The sequence below is a fragment of the Pleurodeles waltl genome, chromosome 4_2, assembly GCF_031143425.1.
Source record: "Pleurodeles waltl isolate 20211129_DDA chromosome 4_2, aPleWal1.hap1.20221129, whole genome shotgun sequence".
Lineage (NCBI taxonomy): Eukaryota > Metazoa > Chordata > Amphibia > Caudata > Salamandridae > Pleurodeles > Pleurodeles waltl.
This window is the reverse complement of record NC_090443.1, coordinates 666,313,436-666,326,324: the sequence shown is the minus strand read 5'-3', so window position 1 is coordinate 666,326,324 and position 12,889 is coordinate 666,313,436. Positions and strand designations below refer to the sequence as shown.

Sequence of the window (12,889 nt, the reverse complement as noted above, 5' to 3'; positions counted from 1 at the left end):
GGGCATCTGCCCACTCCCGACTTGATCGTGACTCTTGGACTTGGTCCCCTTGTTCCACAGGTACTCTCGTCTGGAAATCCATCGTTGTTGCATTGCTGGTGTTGGTCTTTCTTGCAGAATTCCCCTATCATGACTTCTGTGCTCTCTGGGGAACTTAGGTGCACTTTGCACCCACCTTTCAGGGTCTTGGGGTGGGCTATTTTTCTAACCCTCACTGTTTTCTTACAGTCCCAGCGACCCTCTACGAGCTCACATAGGTTTGGGGTCCATTTGTGGTTCGCATTCCACTTCTAGAGTATATGGTTTGTGTTGCCCCTATCCCTATGTGCTCCCATTGCATTCTATTGTGACTATACATTGTTTGCACTGTTTTCTATTGCTATTACTGCATATTTTGGTATTGTGTACATATATCTTGTGTATATTTGCTATCCTCATTCTGAGGGTACTCACTGAGATACTTTGGCATATTGTCATAAAAATAAAGTACCTTTATTTTTAGTATATCTGTGTATTGTGTTTTCTTATGATATTGTGCATATGACACTAGTGGTACTGTAGGAGCTTCACTCGTCTCCTAGTTCAGCCTAAGCTGCTCTGCTAAGCTACCATTTTCTATCAGCCTAAGCTGCTAGACACCCCTCTACACTAATAAGGGATACCTGGACCTGGTGCAAGGTGTAAGTACCCCTTGGTACTCACTACAAGCCAGGCCAGCCTCCTACAGTAGGTTACACGTTAATCACTTAGACTCAAGTGACAACCATAGACAGTATGCTTGTTCAATGTTACATGTCTTTGCAGCAAGATAATCAAGTCTGCTTGAATATATTCACAGTATTTAATTTAAAGCTGCTTTCTCTGCTCTAAAATAATTGTTATTGTGTCTGGAATAAAACTGAGAACAAAGTTATATGGAAGGTGATAATGTCACTTCTCGTTTCTCATTATAAATATAAGAGCATTGATTTTTAGAGTGAAAAGAAGTGAAAGGGCAAAATACCTGTTTCTGCTAATTGTTCATTCTTTAAGATCAAACAATCACCAGATACATTTACATAAATTAGGAACAGTTGGGAACAAAGTGTTGAGAGCTAGAGAGGACATCATGCCTAAAGACCGTTGCAAGACCGGCCATGCCGAATCATTTCACATACTATTGCTGAAGTCTAGTGAGAAGGCAATTTAGCCTTCACTTGCTGGGGGCGTATCAGCCTTCCTCCCAGTACAGAGAGGAATAGAAGATTGTGCTGTTATATCGAACACTATCTTTGTTGTTCAAAAAGTTATAAGAGAGTTTGAACCATCTTTGAGAGACGTCACTGGCAGGGCAGTAGTTCAACATACACTTCCCACTGTATAATTAAATATAATGAATATAATGTAGCAAGGCCTCTTCCATTTTAAGGCATGGCGTTAGAAAAGAACTTTTGATTTTACTAAAGTGTTACATATAATATAGTTACTTTTAGGGGCTGTCAGCAAGCACCAAGCAATAAAGTTCCAATGCACATATTTTCCAGATGAACATATTTAGTGCGAGAAAGAACTACTTCAGAAAATTATCACCACCCAAAAAATCAACCCACCTATAAAAGTAATATTCTGTCCAAACTAGCGGTATAAATCTAGGTAATGTAACACATTCATCCTGTGGTCTAATATTGTGTCATTCACGTTTTCTTTAGCCAACTGCCTTATACAGCAAGGGGTAGTAGGTCCCAACACTTCATTTATGGGCTAACCTCACTTTGAGTGAGGGCATTCTTCCTTTTCACAAGGAACACATACACAAAGGAGTTGCATTAAGTGGCTGGGGCTGTTTTGCAATATGTGTTTTTTGAGACCAAATCATATTTTTTCTTTTACCCAGTGGTTTTTAAAGTATTGCAAAGACCCTGCTTGTTTAAGGATTACATTTTGAAAATACAATACACATTCTGCAATGGCCTAATAATAATCATCATCAATGGGATAAATTGATTTTTGTATATATTCATGCAACTACATTCATTTTCACAGTGATTGCTTAAAGGAGTGACCTTCTTTCTAGCTAACATATTCAGTGACTTGACAAAATGCAGTAATTGTAATTTTAATTAAATAGCACTTACTACCCCTGATGAGGCGCTGATGCGCTTTTGCGTGAGTAGTACACTACTCGGGAACTCAAAAGGATTAGTGGTGGATTAGTATAGGGAATTATGAGTACAGAATTAGTATAGGGAGGTTTGAGCTAATTTGAGTGGAGGGCATGTGAGTCTGTTTGTTGGTTTGAATAGAATAGTGGAGGGATAGAGGAGGGAAGACTCCATAAGTGATAATTGGGAGATCATAGTAGTAAAATAAGGGTTAGGATGAATAAAGGAGAGGTGGAGGATGGAAAAGTCTGTAGAAAGAGATTAGGGTGATCTTAATTGAATGGGGTTTGGGATTAGTCGAAGGAGAGTTAAATAGGGGTGAATTTAGTAGGGTTGTTTGGGAGATCATAGTCATAAACTGAGGTTTGGGTGAGCCAGGAGGGGTAGAGAAGGGAAGAATCTGGGAAGGGATATTTAGAAGAATATAGTTGTTCCTTGTGTATTCTATGGTATCTATCTAGATAGTAGTTCTTAGATGTTAATCTCCCGGACCTTTTTAGGTTTTGTCTGCATCTCTTGCATAAAAAAAACCTAAATAAAAAGGGCTTAGAACCTGCCCTCTACTTACCTGTACTTACCATTCATCGGAATAAACATTCCTCTAATTTCCATGCTTATAATGGGTCAGCACATCATCTGCACATCATCTGCTTTCACTTTCCACGTCTTCCAGTGGCTGCTTTCCTTTCTTGTCCATGCCGTGGAGCGTGGCCTAAGTACAGCTTCCGGACGCTGGCCGGAGGTTAATGGCCAGTCTCCTTCCACAGGCAACTGACTTCGGAACATACTTAAAAAAAAAAAAATTCAACAAATGAGTGCATATGTAGGCCATGTCTCCTGTCCCCATATCAGTGCATCTGCAGGCCATGTTTCCTCTCCTCCCCGGCGCTCTTCTCAAATAGTTGATAGCACCCTTCTATCTCCTCCCTCCCTACTCCAGTGCACCAGCTCATGTTTCTCAGCCCTCCGTTGTTGCTGCTACCCACAAGCTGAGAGACCATCCTCCACCACAGCATTAACTGCCAACTTCACAAAACTCTATTTTATCACATTTAGGTGGTCATTATGACTTTGACAGTCTTCCTTGAAGACCGCCAAAGCCGCAGGCGCCAGAAGACAGCCAGTGCCAGCGGTCTTCCGCCCACCATATCACAGGTACTGCTGGATTTCCGCCACACTTTGGGCGGAAATCCAGCAGTAGTCGTGCTGGCGGGCAGAGGCGCTAGGACGATTCCACCACCAGCCGTGCCCTACCAGAAGGACACCGCCTGCTGTATTATGAACAATAATATGGCCTGGCGGTGTCCTGCTGGCGGAGCGCTGCCGGAGGTGGAAGTGCCCGTTCCCTGCCAGATGACCATCTCCTCTGACCAGTTAAGTTGATCTTCTGACAGGGGAGGGCGGTCAGAGAGTGGGAGGGGTGTTGTGTGTGCATGTGTGAGTGTGTGTTGTCTGTTTGTGTGCATGAATGTGTGTATGTGCGTATGCGAGTATGAGTGTTGTGGTGAACGCGTGTTTGAGTGTGAGTATGCATGTTTGGAGAGGTGTGAGTATGCTTGTTTGGATGGATGTGAGTATGCATGGTTGAATGCATGTATGAGTGCTGAGGTGAATGCAAGTATGTAGGTGAATGAGTGTATGTGTGGTGCATGTAGGTGATTGTGTGCATGTGCATGTATGCAGGTATGGGGACGCTGTGTCCGGAGGGGCACGAGGAGGGGGACGCTATGTCTGGAGGGGGTGCTGTGTCCGGAGGGGGGGAGGAGGGTTTCAGTGCTTGCTGGGGGGGTCGTGTACCTGTGATAGGGAAGAAATTCCCTGTCACCGGTAGCCTTTCTGCCAGGGTTTTCGTGGCAGTGCCACTGCTGCGGAAACCCTGGTGGTAAGGCGGCTCCTAATACCGCTGGCGGTCTTCTGAGGACCGCCAGGTCGGAGATTTACATCTCCGGCCTAGAGGCTCCAACCGCCCTGGCGGTATGAGTGGAGATGTGGTGGGTTGGCATAGGCCAACCTGCCACCCTCATAATGTGGCGGTTTTCACCGGCAGCCTGTTGGAGGTGAAGCTGCCACCTTTGCCCTGGCGGTCAGGAGACCGCCAGAGTCATAATGACCCCCTTAGCAATTTGGAGACTGGCACATACCTCTACTTTATCACATTTAGTCATTTGGAGACTGGCACGTTCTAGCATTAGTAACCATAGAGATGTGGCCAATCTGTGCCAGAAAATCATAGAGTTGGTGCTCGGAGCAATAGAGTGCATGCAGTTGTTCCTCCTCGGAGCACTGTGCTCACTGCATACTGAAGATGACTCAGCTACAAGAGGAGGCGGTACAGAGCTTTGTTACGGTGTCCGGGGCTGAGAAAGAGAGGGCACACTGCTTTCTGGAGACCGCTGAGTTGAACCTACAGGTTTCAGTTGGGACAGTGGGTTCGGCAGATCAGAAACCATCAGTAAAACCTAGCACTAGTAATGGCCACCGTACCTAATGCCAGGTCTAGGACAGCAGTTTCCCCTTTACTCCTTCGAAAATCCATAATACGCCATAGTGTCAACCCAAACGTCACAATGGCCCAGCAACATCCCCGCGCACATTTCAAATGGTACATTACTTTCCCAACCCATACGATCTCATAGAGTGCATTCTATCATACTCTTGATGCATCCTAGTAGCAGCTGCAAAACAAACTTTATCTGATCTGGTGCAGTGAACTGATTTGATAGAACTGCTGAGATTCCCCTTCCCATACCCGATCTGTACTTTATCAGCATATCAGGCCTAATTTTGTGTACTCAGAGCTACTCGAATTATATGACAGTGGGAAACCCAATAATGTGTCAGTGGTAAGAAATTATGTGGTATAAAAAAGCAAATTGCTTGGCAGTGTTTGGCACATTCAGAGGGAGGTTTCTTGGGATAGAAACGTATACAGGTTCACCATATCTTATTGAAAATCGTATTTTCTAAGAAATATTGAGTTGTACTGCCTCAACAATAGATGTTAAATTAAACTGTCCCCTTTGCTAATCCCCTCTCCCAGGACCCTTTGTTTTACTGATTACCTTCTGCCCACTGTATATATGTACTATACATAGGAAAAACCTGTATCACCATTTAGATCACAATGAGCAGCTGGGATGTATAGATGTTCATTCAAATGCATGCATTAAAACACGGTTTTTGTAGTAAAATAAATATTGACAAACCCAATAGATTTAACATAGGCAAAACCTATTGGCTTTGCCAGTGCTTGTTTATTTTTTCTGCTATTTCTCCTTGAACTCTGTCTCCTATTTTAGACCATTTCTGGCACTCATATTTTCTGTCTTTCCTTTCTTTTTGCACTTTGAAGAGCTGGAAGGAACATATGGGGAATGTCACCAAAGTGAGAGTGTGGTTGTGAGGGAAGTGGTTGATGCCAAGAGTGAATCAACAGACTGCAGAGATGTAGAAAGTGATGATAATAGCATTTGTACTTTCCCTGAGCTTTTGCAGACTCCTGCCTCCATTTTTGATGGGAACTGCCTCTCACTGTCAATGGCATTGAACATCAGGTATCTGGAGAGGGAAGTGACTGGTGTTAGCGCGTCTGTCCTTATTTGCTCTTTTATTGTCAGTTTATAAGGGGACGCATTAGAGGTTCAATAGACCTTTTGACTACGGTTAGAGTGATTCCACCTTAATCAATGCAATTACATCATCATAATCAATAAACATCATCAAATACTCTTTGGAGTCAGTGATCTTTACATACCAAGACAAGTTGGCCACGAATAACCACACATTTATGTGAAAGTTAGAAAGCTTATTTCCCTATATTAACAATGCCAATGTCATGTAAATTAGTCTCAAAATCACGTTGTAAATATACATAAACAATACCAATTGACTAAATCTTTTAAAGAATCTCAATTTAGCTAGCACATTGACAGTTAAGCATTCAAGAGGCACAGTACAAATTAAGAGCAAGAATAACTGCACAATAGAAATAACATACATCTAGAGTCACCAAATAATCAACATCAACTCTTTTAGTAATAATTTGTTAGCGTTTTCTGGGTCTCCCTAATTAACCTTCTGACTAGAATAGCATGTTTGGGCTTAATGCAAAACAATTTTAGTTAACATCTAGCTATGGCTGTATCAAAATAGAGGTTGGTACCTGGAAACAAAGAACAAAACTTACAACAACAAGAATAGAATTTGGTTGTACCTCTCCTCACATGGATCAGCAAGCTGCAATTATCTTTGTCAGTTGGACATCAGTTCGATCAGCATCGGCAACGGGCAGTGAAAGGGAATGGTTCAGGCACAGGGAACTCTAAACTATTTGAACCATTTAAGAAGCAGTATTGAAGGGATCAGCATTCAGCATTAGAAAACTTAAGCAATAAAGTTAAAAGACAGAAATAAAATCATCAGGAACTGTTCAGCTCCTCAAACAGAATAGAGCTTCCCACCTTCTCATTGGTCAGAAAATTGTGCGTTTACAAATAGTCCAATAGAAATAAAAACCCAAATCTAAGTTATAACTAAACTGTCTTTCACACGTCGATGATTGGCTCCTCTTCTCCTGTTCCCATTATCAGATTTGTCAAGTAACCTTTTGTAGCAATTCATTCTCCGGTTAGTGCATCCATTGTTAGCTCCTGGGAACATCACTGTCTCACGCATCAAACTATACAAAGTATCGACTTCTACTACAAGACATTTTAGCAGGAAGTTCTCATGAGAAAGTTAAAGACATCTACTAAAGTTTGGTCAACACAGTGTGAACAATAAATGTATTGATTTTCTCTGGTTTAATATGAGGATGTGCAGACTAGGGCCAAACCTCACTAACTTAAGGCCTACAGTAATTAAGCAAATACATAACATGAAATCATTAATTTAACGCACTACTACAATTTCTCTACACCTACAATTTGAATGATTAATATGCATTCACTAAAAGCATTACGTGTTTATGGCGGCCACTCAAGTGGGTACATTTTTCAAGTCACACGTTATCTCCTCCATTAGTCTAATTCTATGCAAATTCTTAACCCATAATATATCAAATTTATTAGTAATACATTCAGCACTCACACTGGCTTGTATGCCTTGTTGTCTTTACACTCTAAATTTCTGCTCTTCATTGGAAGTGGGCAATGGAAATATAGCTTTCAGATCAGCTTTCACTTCACTGCTGGCCTGTACGGTAGACGACTGTTTTCTAACACAGTGCCCTCTCTCTAACTTCTGTGTGCAATTCGGTTCAGAAAACAATCCCTACTTGACTAATGTGACAGCACTCTGCAGCAGAAGGATAACATTGATACATTTCCTGTGGTTGTGGATGATTTGATTCAGATAAAGTCAGCAATGTCTCCTCCACTCCTTGCTTGCTTGATCATTAACACATGGTCTATTGCCTCACTGTGTTTTGTTGAAGAAAGTAGGGAAAAGTGAGAAAGGGTCTTGATCAGGACATGCCCATTAACTGAAGGGTGGGCTCATGAAGAACAACAACTTGCCTGTGGCGTGCTTATCTTGTTTAAGGCAGGTGAAAATAATTAGGCATAGCCATTTTGAGGGTGGGGTAGTTCGAAGAGTGGATCCCAGGAGTGCCACTTTTATAGTAGAAGACTGGCCAAGGGACACTGAAACCAAACTCGGGTTGCAAAGTTTCAAGAAAACTAGGAATTCTCTCAAGCCCATCCACAAACCTAATCTGTCATGATTACCCAGCTAAGTCTGCCAGCCCATTGCATTATTTAGCAAAGCAGGGTGTCTTTGGGAAAAGAAGTGCTCCTCTACTGTTGGCATTTCTGCTCTCTAAGGAGCATATCATCTCATATTTTAACTAACCAAGGAATCTTACTTTCAAACTGTGATCAGTTCTCTTTCTCCTCATCCTCACTATATACATTTGCTATCTCTCACAAGCTCGCCAACTCTCCCTCGCATGGTCTCTTTTCTCTTCCTTTTATCTCTGATTCTGCTACCTATTTTATTTCTAAGGTTGAACTTTTATTGCTGTGTTTTCCTCCTACTTCTCCGAAAAATCTCCTACTAGTTCTCACTCTTTCTCTGTCTTCTCTTTTTCATCTTTCTGATTCTAACATCATTGCTTTCCACAAACAACGGTCCTACCACTGCCCCTTCTAATTATGTGCCTATACCCATAACCCCCAACTATAGCCTATTCACCTCCTCTTCCGGACTGTTTCTTCAACCTTCCTCTCTCTGCACGTACCTTTCAAAGCTAATTGATTTAAAACCAGTTCGCTGCCACTGCTGCCAAGAGCCTAAAAACTGGTATGTGGACAGCCATCCCATGCAGTAAGGAGGGCATGTTTTGTGTGCCCCTCTGTTCAACTGAATCTGTCTTTGTGTCTCAGTACCTTAACATCTGCTAGGTGGGTTGGGCTGTGGAACATGTTTGCAAATCTATCAGTGGGGACATTCCCACCACAACAAATATGCTCACATTTCATTGCTATTGAGACTACCTTTCTGTCAAAGGGTTTTATTGCAGAAATAGTGGCTGCCTCTCCATAACAATGTTAAAACGTCAGTTTCTGAGATGTGTGTAGTGCTCAGGTAGCAATGTTGTTCATGTGATGTGTATTAATGCCAGAGGATCAATTAACCTTCTGTTTAGATAATCAAAAACATGTGAGGATGTTGAGAAAAGGCTTCTTATCTTAAATTTAGCTTACTTAAATAATGATCATAAACATGAGTGTCTGTAGACTATTTCCAGTTCAAGGACCGTGGATGCATCATCCACCACTACTGTTATCACCATACTATTGAAAGCATTGATTCTAAGGATATGTAGGAGGAAGACCAGCACATCCTGGTCTGGTCACTTTATATAATAATAATCTTTTTTTAATCTTTTGCAAGTTTGGTCAACCTTTACCTTGTGATAAAAATATTTTTAATTCCAGTCTCACTTATTAGGTAAAACTAGGTACAACAACATTTAATAGTTTATAGTCAAAAGCCGATACGATCACTGGAAAGACTACCAGCCTGCTCTGTAGTAACAGAGTATAGTCTGTCAGGGTGTTAAAGGAGATTACCTGCACCACTCAGACTGACTATGTCTGCTAGATTTAGAGATCACCAGCTGCCCAGCTGTGATCTTTGTATCTTGACCATATTGGTGAGTTCTGATCAAGGTGCAAAAAGGTTGGTGGATGGCTCCAATTGATTTTGATGGCTGTTTACCAAACTTTACTAAAGATTTTGCAAATTGGGAGTTTTAAATTGAAAAACAAAAAATAATCACCCCTGAACCCAGGGAGTTTTTCCCTAGGTGTGGGGAGGTCATTGTCTGGGGACGAGGGTGGGTCATTGGCTTTAAACTGGGCCATAAAATACTGCAATAGTCTCTATGTCCATAGGGCTGGCCTGGGACTCAGTAACAGGCCAGATAGAAATGTTCAAACCAGCCCTACTCCCCCTTCTTTCTATTCATCCATCATTTTATCTCCTCATGTCTCTCCTATCATCTACCTCTCGCTCTACCCTCTCCATCATCTCTCTTACCTTCTCTCATTCACCCACCTCCGTCTTGTTCCCCTTCTCTCTTTCTTTCTCTCTCTCTTTGTCTATACTGTTCTCTTGCTCTTTCTCCATCTCCCCATCTATCTATTTCTCTCCCTTTTCACTGCTGATGCCTCCTCTATGCCAGTCGGTGAAAGTGACAAAAGCATCAGCGGCTACGGGCCTTCAAAAACACAACTCCCAAGGCTTCACACCTCCACCCAACCCTGGGAAATGCCCATTGACATATGTTGCCAGTCTGACCCTTTCCCATAGACACATGAGAATGAGACTGCCTCTTCAGTTAGGTCACTAAAGCATAATAATAAGTTCCCAAAAACTCTTTGTAATTTAATTATGGAAAGAAATGAAGTGGTGCTACATGGGCTTACCTTATTCATATTTGGAAAACAGGGATTTTTCCCAGCCAAACATTACGACAGTAATTTTCAGTTACACTGCTAAGTACATCACCAGTACATTAGGAGCACAAACTTCTATTACAGTTTCAAAGTCGCCCTCCTGACAATGAAAGGGCAGCTAATAACACTAAATTGATCACTCATTACTCGATTACATATTCTCTTAGGAGATTGTTGGCAAGAATGAATGTATTTATAGTATTCACAAAGTACAAATCGTTCATGTTAAAATGCAGGTTGTGTGCGAAAAGTCCTTTACTATGGAAGAATTCCAGTGGTTGAAATTTCAGTTCTTGTTTTTTTTAAATGACATAAAATGCCAAAAATATTTTCCTTGACTTTATTATATTTCAGGGCCTGATTTCTAAATGTTTGTGCTCCTATATCTTTCAGGATTGAAAGGGGGAGCTGGAGGACCTGATGGACAAGGTGGTAGCTTCCAGTACACTTTTCATGGTGATCCACATGCCACATTTGCAGCTTTTTTTGGAGGAGCAAATCCTTTCGAGGTGTTCTTTGGGCGGAGGATGCCAAGCCGCCGGGATGATCAAGATATGGAAGTGGATGGAGATCCATTTAGTGCCTTCAGTAGCTTCAGCATGAATGGATTTCCTAGAGAAAGAAATCAAGTGGGTGGGCAACTTCGACGCAAGCAAGATCCTCCCATTATTCATGAACTGAGAGTATCATTGGAAGAGATATACAATGGTGGTACTAAACGCATGAAGATTTCCAGGAAGAGGATAAACCCAGATGGGCGAACGATCCGAACGGAGGACAAAATTCTCACAATTGAAATTAGAAAAGGATGGAAAGAAGGTACCAAGATAACGTTCCCCAACGAAGGTGATGAGTTACCCAACACCATCCCTGCAGATATTGTTTTTGTCATTAAAGATAAGACACATGCACACTTTAAGAGAGATGGCTCAAACATTATCTACTATGTGCAAATAAGTCTGAGAGAGGTAAGTTAATAATATTTATATTGATAATATTGGGGACAAATGGTAAGGTGCTTCAGTAAAGTTAACTAAGCATTATTGTCCTTGGCTGAGGGCGTTAATCTTTGTGGTTGCTAGTTCTAAACATGAAACAAATATGGCCCAGGAACAGTCTGTACAGTTTTGTAATTAACATGTCTTTGTCCCTAAATTAAACATTTTATTTTCATGTTTCTCTTTTTCGTCTGTCAACAGTAGGAAATCTTGACAGACACAGTGGTGAGACCAGGAGCTGCGATCACAGTTTTCTAGGGCATAGGGCCATGAGATCCCCAGTATGTATCCTCACTCCAGTCCATACATCTCTTGCCTGTCTCATTCCCTTGTTCTTTCTTTTCTTCTGACCCAATACCGTGCCAAACGCAGCGGTTTCTGTGCACGGGCATTGGGGCTCCTCCCCCTTTACTTTCACAGTAAAAACAAATCAATCATTGTAATGTTAAATCTGCTGTTTAATTTAAAAAATCTCCCCTTGTAAGTTTATAGAACGGGGGGACCTGTCTGGCCCACTCACCGACACCAGAGTTGTTGACGCTATGCTTGACGATCATAACAATGCAATGCCCTCTGGGCAGGCCCAAAGTCTAAGTATGTGCTGGGCTGACAGTCTCACAGCCCTGATGCCTATGAGGTCACCAGCTTGGCAGAGACCTAGCATCAAGGCCCAGTCTCCACCCCTGTTGATGTGGACGTAAAGATAGCCCTATGTGTATTTAATGCAAGCCCCGTAGCGCTTAGGCTAAGCGTCAGTCAGTGAGTGGATAGTATTGTCATCCCACCCTTTGGGCGAGAGGGCAAAATAACCAGGCAGTGTTTAAGAGAGTAAAAGGCTGCTTTATTGGTCAGGTTAGCAGTTCTGAAACCTTTAAAACATTTTACAATGTATAACCCATGGCCTCAGTAATACAAAACCAAAACTAACACCCCACCCTCAAACCTCCCCCAAACAACACAGATCCCTAGAGCAGTCTTACATGCTTCAATCGTCCCCATTCCTTTTCTTACATTCACTTACATTCCCCGAGACTCCCCCATCGCTCCCCGGTGTCCCTCTGCCAACCCCAAGTCTTTAATGCCCCCAATCCTTCCTGTTTACTGCGCCACCAGGAAAAACTCTGCCAATGAGTTATTTCCTGCCTCTGCCCCCCCCCCCAATTTTTTTTTACAGCTTTCAAGTTTTTTAACCCAACTTATACCTGGTAAACTTGTTTTGAAAGAAAAACTGCTGCCCAAGCAGGTAGGCATCACAAAAATGCCTTGCCGTTGATCCAAGAAGAAACAAAAATGTTATCCTCAGTAGTTATTTTACCAGCACCATCTTTGGGTAGCCAAGGTTGATGCCTCTTTTTCTCTTATTTCAAGAAGATACAATTCTGTCCCCATGAATGAAAGATGTACCCCATCTTGCCTGAAAAAAAAACTCCTCCTTCATAATATCATGATGCTCCAACAAAGCTAGTCCTCTGTTCTTACACAAGTGTGACATCACCCTGTTAACCTTACACCCAGCCCTCTCCATGGCTGCATATTTAACTTCACCCCTCCAAACTCTTCTAGGCAATAAAGCTGTTACCACTATTTTTGTCTCTGACCACAACCTCCCAATGATGTCCAGATCTTTCTTCATTTCTTTAATCAAGCCCAACCCAGACAATTGTACCAAATCATTCACACCTAAATGCAAAAGAAGCCCATCAGGGCAAGCTCTAACATAAACCAAATTTGATAAACAAGGTAGCAACTGCTCCCATCTCATGCCCCCCCCCCCCTTCACCAACACCCA

General features: G+C 42.1%; 1 protein-coding gene across 1 annotated transcript in view; it reads left to right on the top strand.

Annotated features, from left to right (window-relative positions):
- The window catches only part of DNAJB4 (DnaJ heat shock protein family (Hsp40) member B4), a 140,368-nt gene that overhangs the window by 26,743 nt on the left and 100,736 nt on the right, over positions 1 to 12,889 (top strand). Inside the window, exon 2 of the mRNA XM_069232225.1 lies at positions 10,496 to 11,070. Coding sequence (XP_069088326.1) covers positions 10,496 to 11,070 — 575 coding nt within the window. The remainder of the gene's footprint in view (positions 1 to 10,495; positions 11,071 to 12,889) is intronic.